Below are 17,813 nucleotides of genomic sequence, written 5' to 3' on the forward strand. Positions count from 1 at the left end.
GAGAGAGAGAGAGAGAGAGAGAGAGAGAGAGAGAGAGAGAGAGAGAGAGAGAGGAAATCGCAGTCGGAACGCATTGTTGGAGTGACTCATAACCCGCGCGTTTCAGTTTATTTTTCTCGCAGCCGAATCAACGCAAGTCCCGATGACACGACGTGGTTTTGTAACGTTTTTTTAATACTCGTTTACGCAACCATCACGATAAACTGCCGTTCAATTTATAATTCATTCACACGCGGCGATCATGCGCGCAACATACTTTCGGTTCGCAATACTGAGTCTCTAGTGTGATTAAGGTGTTAAAATTTCTCTTTATATTAAATGCACAATACAAATACATACGTCAACTAAAAATTATGCGAGAAAATTTAAGGAAGATAATCATAAAAATAAAAATACGATCCGTGTGTCCTTTATAAAGGAAGGTTTAGTGTTACAAAATTAGGAAGAAAATTCTTGAACATTTACAACATCGTCCCAAGCACTTCCCATCATCGAGGATTCCACGCGTTCCTTATACACGCGACACCCAGTACATGAAACGTGCGTCCCGCGGGAGGAAGATACTCGTTTCCGCCCGACGTGATACCGGCGGATACTCGCGGGGAATCGCGGCCGCAATATTTTTCCCTTCCCAACAATGATAATAATAATACAGTATGTTACATATCGCAATATACTTTTTGTTCCACGGCGACACGATGAGTGTCGCTCACACTACACGACCTGACAACCATCGCACGCGGCATCTCGAGAACGACTGATTTGATTGCGAGCGGAATCCGCACGAGCTGAGCGCGCGCGAGCGGAAAGGGAACTGCCGTCGGGAGGGTGCGAAGAGAGAATGAGAGAAGAAGAGCGAGAGAAAACGGGCGCACACGTGGTGCCCGGGAACTCTCATTCGGTCCCCTTCCTTCAAGGGGTCCGGGATCTTCTTTCAACTTTGTAAATTGCGACATGCGAGGTCGCATACCATGACCCCCGAAATACAATAGAATCTCGAGGTAAAATGTACCGAAATTGGGAAAAAACAAAATTTGCAATTTTTACTTGGACGTATCACACATCGTGAAAAAACTTTAGAATTTGTTCTAACATAATAAAAAGTGGTAAAACGATTTTTACTGACACCGCGTTGTATTTCTAGAATTTTTATTCCAATTTTACATATACTTTATAAACTTAATGAAAAATAATTTTTTCGAAAGAGCGTTTCTTATTTTTAAAGATTAAATAACGTCACATTTTATAAATAAAGAATTAATATATGTTTATATCTGGAATTAAGGCAGATAGAATGTGTGAAGAAGAAAATTGTTTAGATTTAAATATAAATTAATTACAAATATATTGTACATTATACAGATATATATATATATATAGGAAATAAATGCATTCATGAAAGGAACTTGAAAGAAAAAGTCCGAAGACGAAATTTTCATAAAGGCGAGAATTCTCGCTCTTAAAAGGGATCGAGATAAGGTCAAAGAGCACTGTCCTATAACATGAGGGGACACGATGGAATTTGCATTTCCTGTCTACGATGAATAATTCTGGGCCAGACCAGCCGTGCCGGTTGCGCACGCTTTCGAATTAGGCCCCCGCGTACACTCAAAATTAGGCCCAAAATATCAAAGCCGTTATGTCACTCCAGAACTCCTTATTTGAGCTCGTCTATAAAATTTAGACTTTCTGATGAAAATTAAATGTCACATTTGTTTCAAAAAGAGAGAGAGCTCGATTCTAAATTAATTTCACAGATAACATGTGCGCCTCTTTCTTTCTTTTCAAAATAGAACAATTATTTCATTCTTTTTATCGAGTATTTAAGTGTGTGTGTGTGATTATATTTTAGAATTAAAATTGGAGTCAGTATAAAATTTCTGTTTTACCCAAGAAATTAACATTTGTATATTCGTGTGTTTGAGGAATTTTCAAGAAAACTCGAACGTTCTCTACAAACTAAAAACTACAACTGCATGAGCTTTCTAGAGAGAGCCTTTATTTGCCAGACGGATGAAGACCTGAGGTCGAAGGGTGGCTGAGGGTAAAGATGTAAGAAACAGTGGCCGAAGAAAGGGAGGGACATACTTATAGGAACAGCTGTTCGTCGACTGGGTTATTGACCGTGTGCACCTACACAGGGGGAATTTTCATAGCAGACCCTTTCACAGACCTCTCTCAGGTACTGCGCCCGCGTTGCACCCGATCGTTTGAACCGTCCCCTGATGACTCATACAGGGCACAATGCCTGTTCATACACAAAGACGAAACAGCGGGCCCATTGCTGACCTCCGGAAACTATTATCAAGTAACACATTTACGCTTCTAAACGTCTCAGAAGTTTTCTACCTACAATCGACAAAAATTTGCCTTGCTCATTTACTTATTTTTCTTCTGTTCTGACGGATCTAAAAAATTTATGGAAACTTTTTTCATTTATATAATTATCATTAATTTTGTTCTCCCTCCTCTTTCTGGTTTATTTTGTTAAATAGATAAAAAAATTATTTGTCTGTAAATAGATTTTAAAAAGTAATCAATAAAAACGGAATTGATAAAGAAGAAACAATTTAAAATTAATTCTCATTAATCTAATACTCTAATTGTTACAAAATCTGATTCTTGAAATATTTTGGCTTGTCTCTAAGAAAACACTTGCATCCTATTTTCTTTCAGATAGTCTCCAGTTTCGTGTTTAAAATGCCATGAATGATCGTTTGCGATTGGTCGTTCGGAGAGACAAGGTCGAGCAAGATGAAGCGCTATAGGAACGCGAATGAGCCTTATACTTGCAACGCGCGGAGCACACTTGTGTGTTCTAAGACAAAAAATCAAGTAACATCTGGAACCTCGGGATAGAAGGCGATCCGCTGTAAAAACTATTTGTACACCCCGTACGCGTGGGAGCGAGATCCACAATCTCCCTTCGTTAACTCGTAAAGGTCCCGTTTCGTCCTCTCGTTTCGTTGCCTTGAAACGTGCTTTCCCACGTCGAGCGGTTTTTCTTTTCGATGGTTGCAACAAGATGTAAGAATGGTCATTGTAAAATGACTAAATACATCGTTGATGTATCGTGAGATTTTAAGATTTTATCGTATAAAAATTGACGAAGCAAACAAAGCTTAATTATTAATGCTTAAAAAAAGTCGATCATTTGTTTTTGGTTATTAAAGAGACAGAAAAAAACAGTTATAGAAACAAGTTTATTTGTATAAATCAAATAAAAGAAAGAATCCTATTTTCAGTTAAAGCGGATGCTGATGCTCGAGATAACGTTTATATATAAATTTGTATTTGAATATTATCAAGCATCAGCATCCACTTTGACTGAAAATAAGATTCTTTTTCTTATTTGATTTAATCTTATCGGCCTTTTAATTTATGATAGGTTTATTCAATGTATAAATAATATATGTAGTATGTAAAGAGGAAATGAGTAAATGTGGCGCGCGAATGTATATTAATTTTTTATCTTTAAACGTAAGACTCGTTCAGTTTTGTTAAAGAAACTTTGTAAGATCTAGATACAACATCACATGCGACGATATACGTCATTACACTCTAAATTTCTTGCAGTAAAATCTCACTCCAAGAAAGTGAAAATACAACCACTCTTCACTTTCTGAAAAAGAGTGACATATTTTCACTTATTTTCAAAGGTGATTGTATTTTCACTCTCTTGGAGTGAGATTTCACTGCAAGAAATTTAGAGTGTACACATCCATGATACCATATATTACAATGTTCTCGGATAATGATCGTTAGTACTCAACGGTAACCGTCTTCGTCTTGAGATATTCGTTAAGAGCCTCCTGTCCCAAATCCTTGCCGAATCCAGACATCTTGAAGCCGCCGAACGGTGCTGCTACATCCGTCTTGTTGTACGTGTTGATGAATACTGTGCCAGCCTCGATTTTCTCTGCAAATCTGAGCGCCCTGCTGATGTCCTTGGTAAGAACCCCCGAGGCCAGACCAAATTCGGTGTTGTTTGCCCGCGCGATCATCTGATCGATGTTCTTCGAGCTGAATTTGGAGATCACCATTACTGGACCAAAAGATTCTTCCTTGGCAATGTACATGTTGTCCTCGACTTCCGTGAATACGGTCGGTTCAAAGTACCAGCCGGGACGATTCAACCTTTTGCCGCCGTAGACCAACTTCGCGCCCTCTTCGACTCCGCTCTGCACGAACTCGAGGAGTTTGTCCAAATGAGCCTTGTGATTCTGCGGCCCGTGAGCCGTGCTTCTCTCCAGCGGATTACCGATGGTAATCTTCTTTATCTCGTCAACCACACGTCTCACGAACTCGTCATGAATAGTCTCCTCAACAAAAAGTCGGCCTTTGGGACGAAAAAAAATTAATAATAGACAATTTGATTATATTTGAAGATTAAATCCTATCTCTTATATCAACGAGCGTATATTTTTGGGATATTTAACTTTATGCTATCTATTGTATGATTATTTAAAAAGCCGTTTATTTTGCTTGGACTCCAAAATAAAAGAAATATAAGAAGTAGTTTCTTACCGGCGGCGATGCAGTTTTCTCCTTTATTGAAGAACACACTGCCCATGCCGATCCTGACCGCTTGTTGCATGTCTGCGTCTTCGAAGATGACGAGGGGACTTTTACCACCAAGCTCCAATGACACTTTCTTCAGGTTACTATCGGCACAACATCTCATGATGGTTTGACCGATCTGCGTGGAGCCGGTGAAGCCCAGCTTTCTGATCAACGGATGCCCCACTATAGCGTTTCCGACGGCACTGCCGACTCCGCAGACGATATTAATGACTCCGGGTGGAATTCCAGCACGTGCGGACAGTTCGGCGAATTTCAAGGCTGTTAGGGGTGATGCCTGAGCCGGTTTCATTACCACGGTGTTGCCGGCCGCTAGGCAGGCCGCCATCTTCCACGACAGCATCATCAGCGGGTAGTTCCACGGAGTGACCAGGCCACAAACGCCGATCGGTTCACGCCGCGTGAATGTAAGATTCCGGTTCGGACGGGCATGCGAGATGGGTATGGTTGAACCTTGAATCTTGTCGCACCAGCCGGCGAAGTAGCGCCAGGTCTCAATAGACATGCCTACGTGGGTTTTCAGAGCGAGAGTATAAACCGCGCCAGAGTCCAGAGTCTCCAGAGTAGCCAGTTCTTCCTTGTGCTCTTCCATCAAATCCGCCAATCTAGAAGACGATAAAAGAAATGTGAAGAATTGGAAATAAATCTTTGTTTGAACGGGATGATTAGTCTCTTACTTGAACAATAAAGCTCCACGCTCCCTGGCACTAATTTTGCCCCATTCACCCTCCTCAAAGGCTTTTTTGGCGGCTCTGACGGCTCGATCGACATCGTCGGCATTTCCGCTTTCTACCGAGCAGATTACGCTTTCGTCGTGAGGATTTATCGTGTTGACAGGATTACCGTGGCCGTTAACGAACTCGCCGTCGATGAAGAGTTGCCTGGGGAATCTCAGAGTCATGTTGTTCACCTGCATCTCCATCGCGTCGTACTTGATCTCCTTCGCGGCTAAATTTCCCCGAGCGGTGAGTATAACCGTCGTGGCGAATTCCTTGAAGACCGGTGCCATGAAGACGTCGATGTTCTGCAGACTAACGCCGAAATTGTCCTTGACTTCCTCGACTAGTCGTACCACGTCCATGCTGCCTCCACCTGCGACAAAAATTTCGTAAGATTAATTCAAACTTCTTGTCACGTGTAGTTAATTTATCACAAAATAATGACAATAGCGAACAAAAAATCAAAATTAATATTTATTATACAATATATAAATCTTCAACTTAACATAATAAATGTGTATTTAACTGATAGCTATCCAATGAATAAAAATTTATATTGAAATTCAAATATATAAATTAAATTTGGCATTTATAAAAAATCTTTAAGCTTACCGGAAACAAAGAAATCTGTATCTTCGTCGACATCAATTCTGAGTATATCTGTCCAAATTTGACGCAGGCTGTTGGTGATATTTAACTCTTCTTCCGTAAACTCCACAACCTGGCTATCGTTAACCTGCCCATATTTGCTGGCATGAATGGTCTTGGTTCCAGTTTTGATTCTCTCCACATTAATGAATTGTCCGTCAACAGCTTTGATCAGCAAACCTCTCTGATGAACGATTCCTTTTCGCTCCTCGAGATTGACCGTCTTCTCGACTTCTGGTTGCTTATCGCTCCACAAAGATGATCCGAAGAGTCGCACTTCCTCGCCATCCAGCGTCGTCCAAGCTCCCGGTGTACTGTCCAGACCACGAATAAAATCGTGAAGTTCCTTCGCCGGCTTTGTCCAGTCGATCTTCTGGAGTTCTTTCTTGTTCAGCAAGGGATCGTAAGTCGCACCCTCCGCTGGTTGTGGCACCATAGGCGCAGTCCCTTTGGCGACGAGGTTCACGGCATCACCCATGGCTTTGATACCCTCCGGATAGAGGAAATTATTGTACAAACTGTCCACCGTATCATTCGGCTCCACTTTGCAGGATTCTTGGAGGAGAATTGGCCCAGTATCCAAGCCATCGTCCGCCCAGAAAATCGAAAATCCTGCGGTTTTATCTCCTTGAATCAAAGTCCTGAAACGCGAGATAGATTAGTTTAAAATAAGAAAGCAAAAATAATTGATTAAAGAATTATATAATTTTTTCAATCCCTCTGTTCGCTTCTGCTAATTTAGATTAACTTTAATTTCAGTTCAACTTATTCTTCTGCACCCAAGCAGAATAACAAGGTAAGATAACATCAAAATGACATTAAAATAAATCGGAAATGATTGAAAAATGACTTTTAATGATCATTTTGACATTATAACAACTTGTTGTTCTGCTTGGGCATCTAATTCTTAGAACTAGGAAAAAGATGAACAGTTAGTTGAACCGAGATTAAAATAATGGCATTAGAAGGAAATGCGATTTTAGTTTATTTGGCGGATAAACAAGAAAAATTAGGTACGAGAAGGAGAGAATGCCGAAAATGTATAATATCATCGGTCAAAGTGTAATAAAATGCGCGCGATACGTGCTCACGCGCAGTTCGAGGGGATCATATGGCGAGCTCGTGGTCTCTTATTATCGTTGTCATTATCGGCGCGTTTTCAGCGAGAAAGTAGTTTCGCCTCATAATCTGGAGCACGAAAACCGCGGCGAACCGGTTGTTGCGGCGCGCCGATATCGACAGACATGATATCGCGACCGACTGACTTGTCAACTCTAGCATGAGCTAAGTCTAAAAATAAACAAGTAACTGCAGATGTACGTATTAACATAATCCTTAAAAGATATGGACACTGTGTACGACTCTTCTAAAGTAAATTATTTTATTTCGCATCATTTGATACTCGTGGCTCATTCGAAGGTAGCAGATGACGAGGACTTTTTTGTTACAGTCTTACTGTCACTGTAAGTCCGAAATGTAAAATTCGTTATTCAACTATATATAACTCTATGTCTTCGTGATGGCTCTGCATTTTCTTCGGATTGATTGCGCGGGAAGTTCCCACTCTTACAAGATCAAAAATGTTCCACTGTAGATCTTTCTATAACAACACTTTTGTATTCTCGATCTCTGGAAAATTTCCAAGAGAATCAAAGACACGTGGTGATCGAAGTGAGAAGAACTCACCAGCTTATAGCGCTCGCGCCTCTGTGTCTGGGTAATAAGGACGGATGATAACATATGCTTCGGTGACGAGGATGATTAATGACTTCCATGGGGATGTACTGACTGCAGAAGGGAAGGACATTGAGATCCACCTCGATGCCCTTGTATAGCTCCAGGATTTCCGGCAAGGTCACTCCCTTGCTCCTCCAAGCCTTGATCTTGAAGACCGGCGTGTTATCAGCCTTGGCAGTAGTAGCTGCGATCGAAATAGTGATAAGGCGAAATGTAAACCGCACGATCATTCATTGAATATCCGAAATTCTTCACGTTTTTTTTTTAAATCAAAGATCTCGAAGAAACAGCCAATGGATAATCCTGATATATGTATATATATAAAACTCGAGAAGATTTATAATACGATTAATAATTTTAATCAAAGCTCTGATACCTAGAGGATCCTCGCGGTTTCCTTTATCCGGAATCGTAAACACTCCGGTCACCTGATGTCCATTCTGTCGTAAAAGTTTGTAGACTTCCGCCGCGAATGGACTTTGTCCGATGATAGCCACCTTGAGTTGCGCCATCGTCGACTGATTTTCAGGATTATCATTTGTAAAAGATTTTATTAATTTCTATGTACTATCACTCTCGAAATTTTCGTTGAAAATTAAATCAAACTCTTAAGTGAGATAAATACTATAATTGTAAATAATGTCATCGTTGAAATAATTTATTATACCATCAATCTGTTAAATAGTTCATCGATTTATATTTATATTATCTTTACGTTACAGAAAAAATTAGCTTTTTATCAGGTATCTTTAACAATGCGTTAATATTGAACGTTTTAATTATTTCATTAGTAAATACATTAATTAAATAATGTTCAATTTACATACCTATCCAGGGTTTAGTCTCTCTGTTCAGTAGCAGTTTATACAGGCTGTAAATATACATTTACGAAGCTTATTTACAGGATATCACCGCGAAGCCCCTATTAATATAATTAATCGCGCATACGCGACACCATTACCGTATAAAAAAAAAACGTGAGTGATGTCATATTAATTAGTCATAAAATATAAATTAATATTAACAGGAAATACCGATCATGCAGAAGCCAATTATTAAAATTAAACGAACAAAAATATCTAAATCTTATTACGATAAAAGGATAGAATTATAAATTTACATGTGACTACAATGTCACTGTCACTTCCTTATAGACGCATAATATTATTTTAAGCATTATGTACATTTAATAGTCTAAGAATATGCTTAAAATATTAAATAATATTATGCGCTTATAGGATTGGTATATTTAGAAAAAAAAGAACACTGAATAACAAATTACGTCGATATTAGGACCGTGTTACGACACTTACAATATTGCCCTATACCTATATCTAATCTATGTATTACCTGGATATCGCATTCTTTGTGAGTGACGTACGTTATATGTTACATTTTATGTTACACCAATACGATCGTTATGATATTTAACACATTATAAGAAGCGTTTTACTCTAATAATTGGCAAAATAACGCAAGAGAGAAATTCGTATCTCTCGTGTATGCTTCATAGAGTCAAATTTTGTCGCCACTCTCTTGAATTTCGATGGAACAGGATTTATTGGACTTACGATATTCAAGACGAGGTTGCGCCGCCAAACGAGATTCTTGAGGGCCAGCATCAGTTGCAGAATGTAGGTGTATCGCGGGATATGTCCACGTTGCGCCTTCACTTTTCTCACTGATTGCACTTGGAGTGAAACTGTGCAACGATCACAATCAGCTTCCTTGCTCGAACTGTGAACACCCGGGTAAAAGCAGTTGCATATATATACGTGGACGATATCGATATCAGTTAAACGAGGGTCAAGATCGAAAATATTTTCTTTCCTCGATGGACTTCCATTATCTCTATGTCACGTTCTAATAAACTATTCAAAGCCATGCGACCAAGCTTACGTTTAAATGACATTTTTTTCTCATAATACTAGACTATTAATTAACAAATTCAGCAGTTTTTAATTAGCAGAATGAGATCATTCCATATCGAGAATTCATTTATTTGTTATATAAATCGGACAACGATAAAACACTATTCTATCATAAAATATTCTTGACAACAGTATATTTATTATTAAATAATATGAATTGCAAAGAATAAGAAACAAAAAGCCGAGTGCGTTTAATAACGCGCAAATTTTCTTTTTATTTTATTAATGATATTATAGAAAAATATATTCAATAAAAAATAATCGTTTGACTAGAAAAATATGAAATCTTGTTTTCTCTCTCGTTTCTAAATTGATCTCAACCCAGAATGAATTTGCAAAACTATATTTGCAACGTAGGTCATTTCTTAAGCAAATACTGATAGTGATTTAAATTTATTTACGTCAAATGTAAGATCGAATCAGAATTGACCGGAGATTTTTTTCTATAACGCCAATGACTTTCTAATCGTAAAACGCGAACTGATGTAAGTGCAAACCGGCTTGTTCCAGTTAAAAGGAAAGATTCGCCGGTTTTGAGATCATTAGTTCACAAAGAAGCAAAAAGTCTCGTCGATAAATTTGTGTTTATACTAGCATTTTCGAACCGCCGCGAACCGGTTTCGGGTCACTCTGCTCGGTAAGGTTACACGATCTTTATCACAAGACCATGTGAACGTAAAGTACATATTTAATATTATCTATTTCACGCATCCGTAATTCGTAATTCCACGAAAACGATCGGTCATCACGTTGTAATCCTGTTACATAACTCGTTTAACAACGTCCTCATTTCATAAAGGACCGTTTAAACTATATATGCATACCGAAAAAAATTACATTTTCTTTAAAATAAGCCAAATGAATTTTTTCGGACAAACAGACACGTCTTCTTCGCACTCATAAAAACTTGTACTCGTTAATGTTTACGTTGCTTTTAAATTCCTTAATTAAAGTGAAGACAGTAACAAGATATAACTTTAAGGATTTAATAATTGGAAAATAAAATGATTAATGCATATGAAAATTATTAATTATATATGTATAGGTGTTATATATTTTTATATTATATACTACATTCGGGCTAAATATGTATGCATATACCTAACACTTAGAAAACTATTTCGTAAAACAAATTATTGTATGAATTAATGTAAAACTAGATTAAATGTCTACAACATATGATACAACATATACAATTTTGTTATTCAAGTTGGTTCTTGTTGACTGCTTCATTAATATTAACTATGCTAATAACTTATTTGATAAACTGTATACCATGAATTTATCAGCATATAGTTTTATATAAGAATAAATTTATTATATAGTGTATTTATTTGAATAATAATTTATTCATATTATATATATATATATATATATATTTAAAAATTTGTCGCGATAGGAGATAATTCAAAAATTCGCGAAAAATTTTATTGTATTTATACAAATAAAAAAAAAATCATTTCTCATAATAAAGCGATTTTTCTTCACATCTAACACGTAACAATTTTGAGATAACAGTTTTAGATTCTTGGGACTTTCCGTTTATGCGATAAACTGAAAATACAGATTCGCTAGTCGAATAGAACGCTCAATATCGTGGTACTTTAAATTCAGATGCGCCCTCGATCGCCGTTGTCGGTTTCCTCTTGTTCATAATGTTCTGGATCTTTTGCCATTCGCGATCGAGTTCTGCCTTTTCATTCTTCTCTTTATTGTACTTTCTGGTGCGTCTACCATCAGCCATCTTCACGCCGTACTGAAAGGCTGCTTTAGGCAACGCCTCCTTGTTGTTCATATATTCGCTGTATTCCTCGGGCGTGTCAAAGTCCCAGCGACCTATCGGGCCCTTTTTGTTACCTAGATCCATCTTCGTATAATCCACTTCATCGTCCGAATCATCGATAGCGTCTTGCATCTCATCTAAACCTGGATAACACTCGGCGTATCCTTCCGGTTCGGCCGCGAGTTTGTTCAGCAATGCACCCTTTTTCGGCGCATTGCTATCTGCTGCAACAACTGCAACGGCAATCGCGTTCGGCTGCAACGCGTTTGGCAACTGAGGTGCGTTTGCCTTGTCATCAGTGTCCAGATTCGGTTCGGGCTTATCAAAGTACGAACCCTTCTTCTTCTCGCGCAGCTGCACATCCTTTTTGCTCATCATCGTCGGCACATAATCGCCAATGTCGCCATAAATGCTTTCATCAGCAACGGGCTGACGTGACTGGATGTCGAGTTCGTTCAGTTCGTCGCCACGACCGCGTCCGTCCTTCAGTTTCTTGCCCTTCTTGCTGTGACGGCTTCCCTGGCGCAAGTATGACAGTATCTGAGCCAATTTATTTATTACGATATCATTGGTTGTGAGAGTTGGTGTATTGTCGATCGTAGGCACGTCCGCCTTGCTTCTGATAAGGGTCGTCGGTATGTCGACGTCGGCATTTTCGTCATCCAGCTCGATCACATATGCCATGCGACCTGGCGTAAAGAGTTCATTCCTTTCAATTTGCTTAGATTTCATGGTCATGATTGTCTTGTACACGTTTCGACCGATCTTGGTCTTGAATTGCATCTCGTCATCTTTCTTCTCCGGAAGTGGTTCTTTCTTTGTCTTCTCCTTTGGCTTCACCAGTTTCTCCAACTCCTGCTCTTGCTCATGTTCTTTTGCTTCAATTTCACTGCGTACCTATAAAATATATGGTATTATATTATTTACGAATATACATTGAATGTGAGTTAAAATAGAATTTAAGATTAGAATGCATACTATCATCTGTATACTTTGTATACTCAAATTTTTTAATGACTTTAAATGACTGATAAATAAATTGATTCAATATATCTATATTGCAATAAATTTTCTACAGTCAATTTTTTTTAAAACTTTAATAAAGCAATAAAATGAAGATAACAAAATCCTGAAGGCATTATACCTTCTGCAGAAGAGCGTAATCCAAGCCTTTGACCAAGTGAGTGTGCTCCATGTCACCACCCAAGAATTTAGACTGTTGAATCATCTGTCTCCTGCGCTCTGCAGCATCCATGCCAGATTTTAGGTCAGGTGCAACAGCTCGGTAAGCACTAGCATTATTCATGGGATCTTCTGCCTGATAATCTTGATTGGTACCGTCCCTGCGTTCTCTCGCACGATCTCTGTATTTCTCAGCGAGCTCAGCCATCTTATCCTCTTCCTGCTTCTTTAATTTCGCATAGAAGCTCTTTTTCTTCCTTCGCAACTCGGCCCGGCTGCCTCCGCTGACTTGGGGCGTTTGGGCAGTTTTTGCACTTGCATCCCTTACTGTACCTGGCACGGAGGCTGGAGTAGCTGAGGGCACTGACGCCCTTGGAGTCATCAGGAGCTTTCGGAAATCATCGTTCGTCAAGCGAACGGACATACCCACCTCTTCCTCCGTTTCAGGCATCTTGGCTGACAGTTTTTCCTGGTGTCAGAAGCAAAGTTAGAATCATTAAAATTATAGGAAAAAACACCATGATTTAAAATAATCAAACTTTTTCCAAAAAAGTGAAACATTTACCTTTAGAGTTGTTGAAAATTGTAAAACGCAAAATAACAATCCCTGCACGATATCCAAAATGTCAAGCAAGTTTGTATATTTACATTTACATGTATCTACGTCAAGGATCGGTACGATTTATAGGTTAGTTTATTTAAAGCCATCTCCGAATGCAGGGATACCAATGTAGAGTTCTTTTGCATTAAGCAAATGTTCCTATAGTAACATGTAGAGTTCCATCTCCTCCCAACGTACGACATTTAGGGAATTTCGGAAAACACAGTCCGCCAATAGCGAAGCCCGACAATCCCGAGAGGACGAGAGGTATCATACCGACCGTTGGTTGCTGTCGACGTCGCCAGGTCGCCTTTTCCCGAGTCGCACTGTGCATGACTGTGCATGAGGACGATCTTGAAGTTGTAAATTTTACCGTGGAGAGCCATGACGTCGGAAAACATCGTGTATGTAGCGGAGAAATGAGGCAAATCGCGTCGTGACGTCTCGAGGGACTTCGTCGCTTGACTTGAACAACGCTGGAGGTTAACTGCCGCCGGAGACACTCGTGTATCCAAATGGTTACGACCTCGCGTTATAACCTGCATCGTGTATGCGATCCTTACATCAGCTGATGAGTTCGATGTAACTACGCGTTCACGACAACCGGATTTTTTCAAACATCTCGTTCCCTCGATTTGTCGGACAGAAAACGTCGCAATGGCAGACCTCGCTTTGGGGGAGCTCAGCGGCGATCAAACCGAAAAAGTACTGCAGTTTCAGGTACAATCTTGCTCGTTTCTTATCTTATTAAAATCACGCGCATTATTCCTATGCGATATCGTGAATGATGTCACGTAATGATCCGCAGGACCTCACCGGTATCGAAGATCTTTCGGTATGCAGAGACGTTTTGCAGAGGCACAATTGGAATTTGGAAGTGGCGGTTCAAGTACATTATATTTCTCTTTTATATCTCTTAATTTATTCTCGCTGGATTGCGTTCCAAAATTTTACTCTGACAATGAGTAAAAGAATTTACTCTTGGGTATTTTTCTTTTTTTCTCTCTTTAGTAGTGAATATAGTTCTGTGACCTATTTGTAACATCTGAAGACATTACTTGAGACTGTTTTGAAACGACCAATTATAAAAACTAACCCTTGAGTTACTCTTCTCGCCACAGTAAAGTCTTGGAGCATAGCCCAACATTTTAAGATTTCTAACTTCCACAAAATATTGAATATTATCTTAAATGACTAACTGTGGATAAAATTACATCTTTTTGTGACAAGCAATGTACTTATTTACCATTAATAATTTTCTACGTTGCCAATAATAAATAGCTTGTGGAAACCTCACATATGTGATGCAAAGTATGATGAAGCTCCAATTTGTATGATTCAAAATATTTCTCTATGTTGTAGGAGCAATTAAATTTGTATGAAGGCAGACCATCTATGTATGCACAGGACTCGCGTGCCCGCCCACCCCAAGTCGTAGATGACAGTAGTTCAAGAATTTATTTTAGTTATCCTGGAAGCTCTGGTGGAGGTGGTGGTCTCTTATCCTATATTTTTTCCATGTGTTATAATCTAGTGAGCAGTATCCTGCAGTTACTTTTTGCAATATTTAAAAGAAATGTTAGACCTGGTAAGTAATGTACAATCATACATTATCATGAATTAATTCCTTTTTTTAAGAATCAAGAAAGACATTTATATAGGAAATTTTTAGAAGCAAATATTTCCACTTACATTATATAGCATGTATATGCAAGATTTAATTAAAATCTTGTAAAATAATTTACTGATTGCAAATTGATTAAAATTAATTTTGCTAATTATTATCCTTGTAATCACATGCAGATTTATGATTCATACGCTAATTGAAGCAAATAAATAATATCTTTCAAGTGTCCTCCGATCCAGTGGAAGATGTAGTCAACTTTATTAGATCTTATGAGGAGCGTTATGGTAATATCCACCCAGTATTTTACCAGGGCTCCTACAGTCAAGCTCTTTCGGATGCAAAACAAGAATTAAGATTTCTCTTGGTATATCTGCATAAAGATGAAGCACAGGAGGTCGACCAATGGTGCAGGTAATCTTAAGATTCTAATAGATAGTATATATACAAAACACACAATAAAGATGGATTAATACTGTGCACATCTGATATCATATCCAATAAAAGAATTTGGTTCTAGTTATAGCTTCATTTTGTCTCCAAGAAACAAATTCTATTGGCTATTGGATGTCATATGTTGGATGTCATATGATGATATGAATTCTACACAAGATACATTTTTTTCAGAAATACATTGTCCGATCCTGAAGTAATAAGATATATAAACATACATACTTTGTTTTGGGCATGTAACGTAAAATCTGGAGAGGGTTATAAAGTCGCGGAAGCGCTCAAATCGGGTTCATATCCTTTCCTAGCGCTTATTGTATTAAAGGACAATAGAATGACAATAGTCGGTCGGTACGTAAGACTAATCTGCATACTTTGAAACAAACGTTTGTATAACTTTTCAGTATTTAAAATTTAATTGATGTATTTTTTTTTTTTTACAGATTGGAAGGCGCGCCATCTTCTTCTGATTTAATGTCGCGATTGCAAACTATCATAGAACGTAATGAAATCAATCTTATCCAAGCACGTCGAGAAAGGTAATTGAAATTTTTCGTAAAATTTGTAAATATCTTAATCTTTGCAAGAGAAAAAAAAGAGCTAGATAAAATTGATTAAAAGTTATCTTATGAACATCTGCTGATGTTTGTGTTTTATTTTAGGGCAGAACGTAGCGCGGCGCAATCGCTCCGACAACAACAGGATCGCGCTTATGAGGAATCGTTACGCGCTGATCAAGAGAAGGATCGCAGAAGAGAGGAGGAACGAAAAGCACGCGAGGAGCAAGAGGCCCGAGAAAAGGAAGAATTGGACGCTCAGGAATTGGAAATTCAACGTATACGTCTCGAGAAAGAACGGACTATTAGCAAAGTTCCCCTCGAGCCGGAACCATCTAATCCCCATGCATGTCATCTTCAGATTAAACTTGGAGAGAGAACAATGAAAAGAAGATTTCTTATGACTGATACAATCAAGGTAAGTAGTATGAACAATTATAAACAGTAGTAAGTGAAAATCGACCAAAAAATGTTCAACAAATAAGTGAAGGTCTTATTCGGTCAAAGCAGTCTTGGTACCCAACAATATTTTTGTGTAAATTTGACAATTTCCAGCTCAAATAAATTTAAGTATTCCAACTTTAGTTTGGGCTGTGTTTCGGGATCGACAAATAATCATAAAAATATTCTTAATTAGAATTTATTATATATGAAAAATTTTCAAAAATTTGTACATGCACTTGTACACATTCAATTATGTGCCATTTATTATTATTGACTTAACAAAAACAATGGCATGTAATGAAAATAAGATTTTTTTTTTTTCAGGATGTTTATCATTGGATATTCAGCCAACCAGATTCTCCAGCGAGTTTCGAGATAACAACGAGCTATCCGAGAAGAGTCCTCTATCCTTGTAGAGACATTTCGACTCTATCGGATGCCGGTTTAACCCACAGAGAGGTTCTTCACGTTAACGATCTAGACGACTAATTGCGATCAATATTTCGATATGACATTCTTCAAGTTCTAGTATCATTCCACAAGAAAAATGATACTGTCATGAAAGACACTTGTCAAGGGATACAAGCTCATGCAGCATATACACATAAGATGCATACCACACACACATATATATATATACATACAGACACACATATATATATATATATATATATTTGATACATTCTAGTACTTTATGTGAGATATACTTTACTGGATGAAAAATATAATTACACAAAATATACCAAAAGATAGGAATCAAAAGAAGGGGGAAAAAGATGTGTCTATACATGCAGCTTATTTAAATTAACAATCGGTATTTTGACCACCGCATTTATTTAAAAAATGCATTTCGTATATTTAAAAAAAAGAAAATATAGATAGGAATATATTTAAATTTTTTTGTGTAACAAAACGATCTCGTAAAAAAATGTACAAGATATTTCTTTTATATCTTCTAACACTAATACTAAACGGTGTCATATATATATATAAAGTGATACGTACATTTTACGGATGAATTTCAATGCTTGGATACATCTGTCTGAACACACTTCTGTAAATTTATCTATTTATTTCCCTGTGACATACACCAAATTTGTCCAATATAATTAACTATATATGTAAGGGGGGGGAGCAAAGTCTTTTTTAATACGTGTTTATTGTGCAATCGGTTCATTATTGATAGCAGGTGTATTCGTTTGATACTTTCGTGATCCAGAATAAGAATTGATATCAAGAGAATGATTAATAAATTCCATGAATAAATTCCACGTATAGATTTTGATAGAAAAATTTTTGACTATTTTAATCAGTTATAAGTATTATATAATATTTTGATTTAACGAAAAAAAATGTGTAACTCGCCTAACTGTATGTTTGATATACCTGATAAAAAAAGCATTGAATTTTTTATTGATTATTCAACCGGTTTAGTCATATTTACTTACAGAACAATGGCAACATTGTTTCACAATTTTACGCAACTGTTTCCTGTTTTACATCCGATAAATTCTGTTTCTTTTTATATTGCTATGAGATATATATATATATATATA

At 37.6% G+C, this 17,813-nt stretch overlaps 5 protein-coding genes across 6 annotated transcripts in view; 2 read left to right on the forward strand and 3 right to left on the reverse strand.

Moving 5' to 3' along the window:
- Window positions 1-17,813, forward strand: part of LOC108764579 (mitochondrial import inner membrane translocase subunit TIM44) — a 76,625-nt gene that overhangs the window by 36,506 nt on the left and 22,306 nt on the right. The gene's annotated exons all lie outside the window — the stretch shown is intronic.
- On the reverse strand, window positions 3,646-9,559 carry LOC108764578 (cytosolic 10-formyltetrahydrofolate dehydrogenase). Of its 2 annotated transcripts, XM_018512874.1 has the most exons (8): window positions 9,257-9,323; window positions 8,513-8,556; window positions 8,062-8,203; window positions 7,635-7,869; window positions 5,913-6,589; window positions 5,259-5,673; window positions 4,528-5,186; window positions 3,646-4,339 (listed from the first exon to the last, which is right to left on the reverse strand). In XM_018512874.1, the coding sequence occupies exons 3-8, from the start codon at window positions 8,195-8,197 to the stop codon at window positions 3,762-3,764; spliced, it is 2,700 nt and encodes an 899-aa protein (XP_018368376.1). In that variant the 5' UTR covers window positions 8,198-8,203; window positions 8,513-8,556; window positions 9,257-9,323; the 3' UTR covers window positions 3,646-3,761. The 2 variants fall into 2 exon arrangements, with proteins under 2 accessions (XP_018368376.1, XP_018368375.1); XM_018512873.1 differs by lacking the exon at window positions 8,513-8,556 and having other exon boundaries at window positions 9,257-9,559.
- On the reverse strand, window positions 11,016-13,261 carry LOC108764580 (IC cytokine homolog beag). The gene is made up of 3 exons (XM_018512877.1): window positions 13,147-13,261; window positions 12,544-13,050; window positions 11,016-12,296 (listed from the first exon to the last, which is right to left on the reverse strand). Exons 2-3 carry the CDS (start codon window positions 13,030-13,032, stop codon window positions 11,205-11,207), a joined length of 1,581 nt encoding a protein of 526 aa, XP_018368379.1. The 5' UTR covers window positions 13,033-13,050; window positions 13,147-13,261; the 3' UTR covers window positions 11,016-11,204.
- Window positions 13,374-13,737, reverse strand: LOC108764587 (uncharacterized). Its single transcript, XM_018512891.1, has one exon. It carries the CDS (start codon window positions 13,725-13,727, stop codon window positions 13,386-13,388), a length of 342 nt encoding a protein of 113 aa, XP_018368393.1. The 5' UTR covers window positions 13,728-13,737; the 3' UTR covers window positions 13,374-13,385.
- Window positions 13,821-16,880, forward strand: Faf2 (Fas-associated factor 2). The gene is made up of 8 exons (XM_018512878.1): window positions 13,821-13,902; window positions 13,991-14,071; window positions 14,545-14,770; window positions 15,034-15,220; window positions 15,434-15,607; window positions 15,700-15,795; window positions 15,919-16,231; window positions 16,582-16,880. Exons 1-8 carry the CDS (start codon window positions 13,840-13,842, stop codon window positions 16,744-16,746), a joined length of 1,305 nt encoding a protein of 434 aa, XP_018368380.1. The 5' UTR covers window positions 13,821-13,839; the 3' UTR covers window positions 16,747-16,880.

The sequence above is a fragment of the Trachymyrmex cornetzi genome, unplaced genomic scaffold (genome assembly GCF_001594075.2).
Source record: "Trachymyrmex cornetzi isolate Tcor2-1 unplaced genomic scaffold, Tcor1.1 scaffold44, whole genome shotgun sequence".
Lineage (NCBI taxonomy): Eukaryota > Metazoa > Arthropoda > Insecta > Hymenoptera > Formicidae > Trachymyrmex > Trachymyrmex cornetzi.

Coding starts and splice junctions, on each gene's coding strand:
- LOC108764578 (XM_018512873.1), bottom strand. CDS start 9,307: ATGCTGGCCCTCAAGAATCTCGTTTGGCGGCGCAACCTCGTCTTGAAT. Junction 8,204..9,256: donor GCAACCTCGTCTTGAATATC/GTAAGTCCAATA, acceptor CCTGAAAATCAG/TCGACGATGGCGCAACTCAA. Junction 7,870..8,061: donor AAACCGCGAGGATCCTCTAG/GTATCAGAGCTT, acceptor TTTCGATCGCAG/CTACTACTGCCAAGGCTGAT.
- LOC108764580 (XM_018512877.1), bottom strand. CDS start 13,032: ATGCCTGAAACGGAGGAAGAGGTGGGTATGTCCGTTCGCTTGACGAAC. Junction 12,297..12,543: donor ATTACGCTCTTCTGCAGAAG/GTATAATGCCTT, acceptor TATATTTTATAG/GTACGCAGTGAAATTGAAGC.
- LOC108764587 (XM_018512891.1), bottom strand. CDS start 13,727: ATGCAGGTTATAACGCGAGGTCGTAACCATTTGGATACACGAGTGTCT.
- Faf2 (XM_018512878.1), top strand. CDS start 13,840: ATGGCAGACCTCGCTTTGGGGGAGCTCAGCGGCGATCAAACCGAAAAA. Junction 13,903..13,990: donor AAAAAGTACTGCAGTTTCAG/GTACAATCTTGC, acceptor AATGATCCGCAG/GACCTCACCGGTATCGAAGA. Junction 14,072..14,544: donor ATTTGGAAGTGGCGGTTCAA/GTACATTATATT, acceptor TCTATGTTGTAG/GAGCAATTAAATTTGTATGA.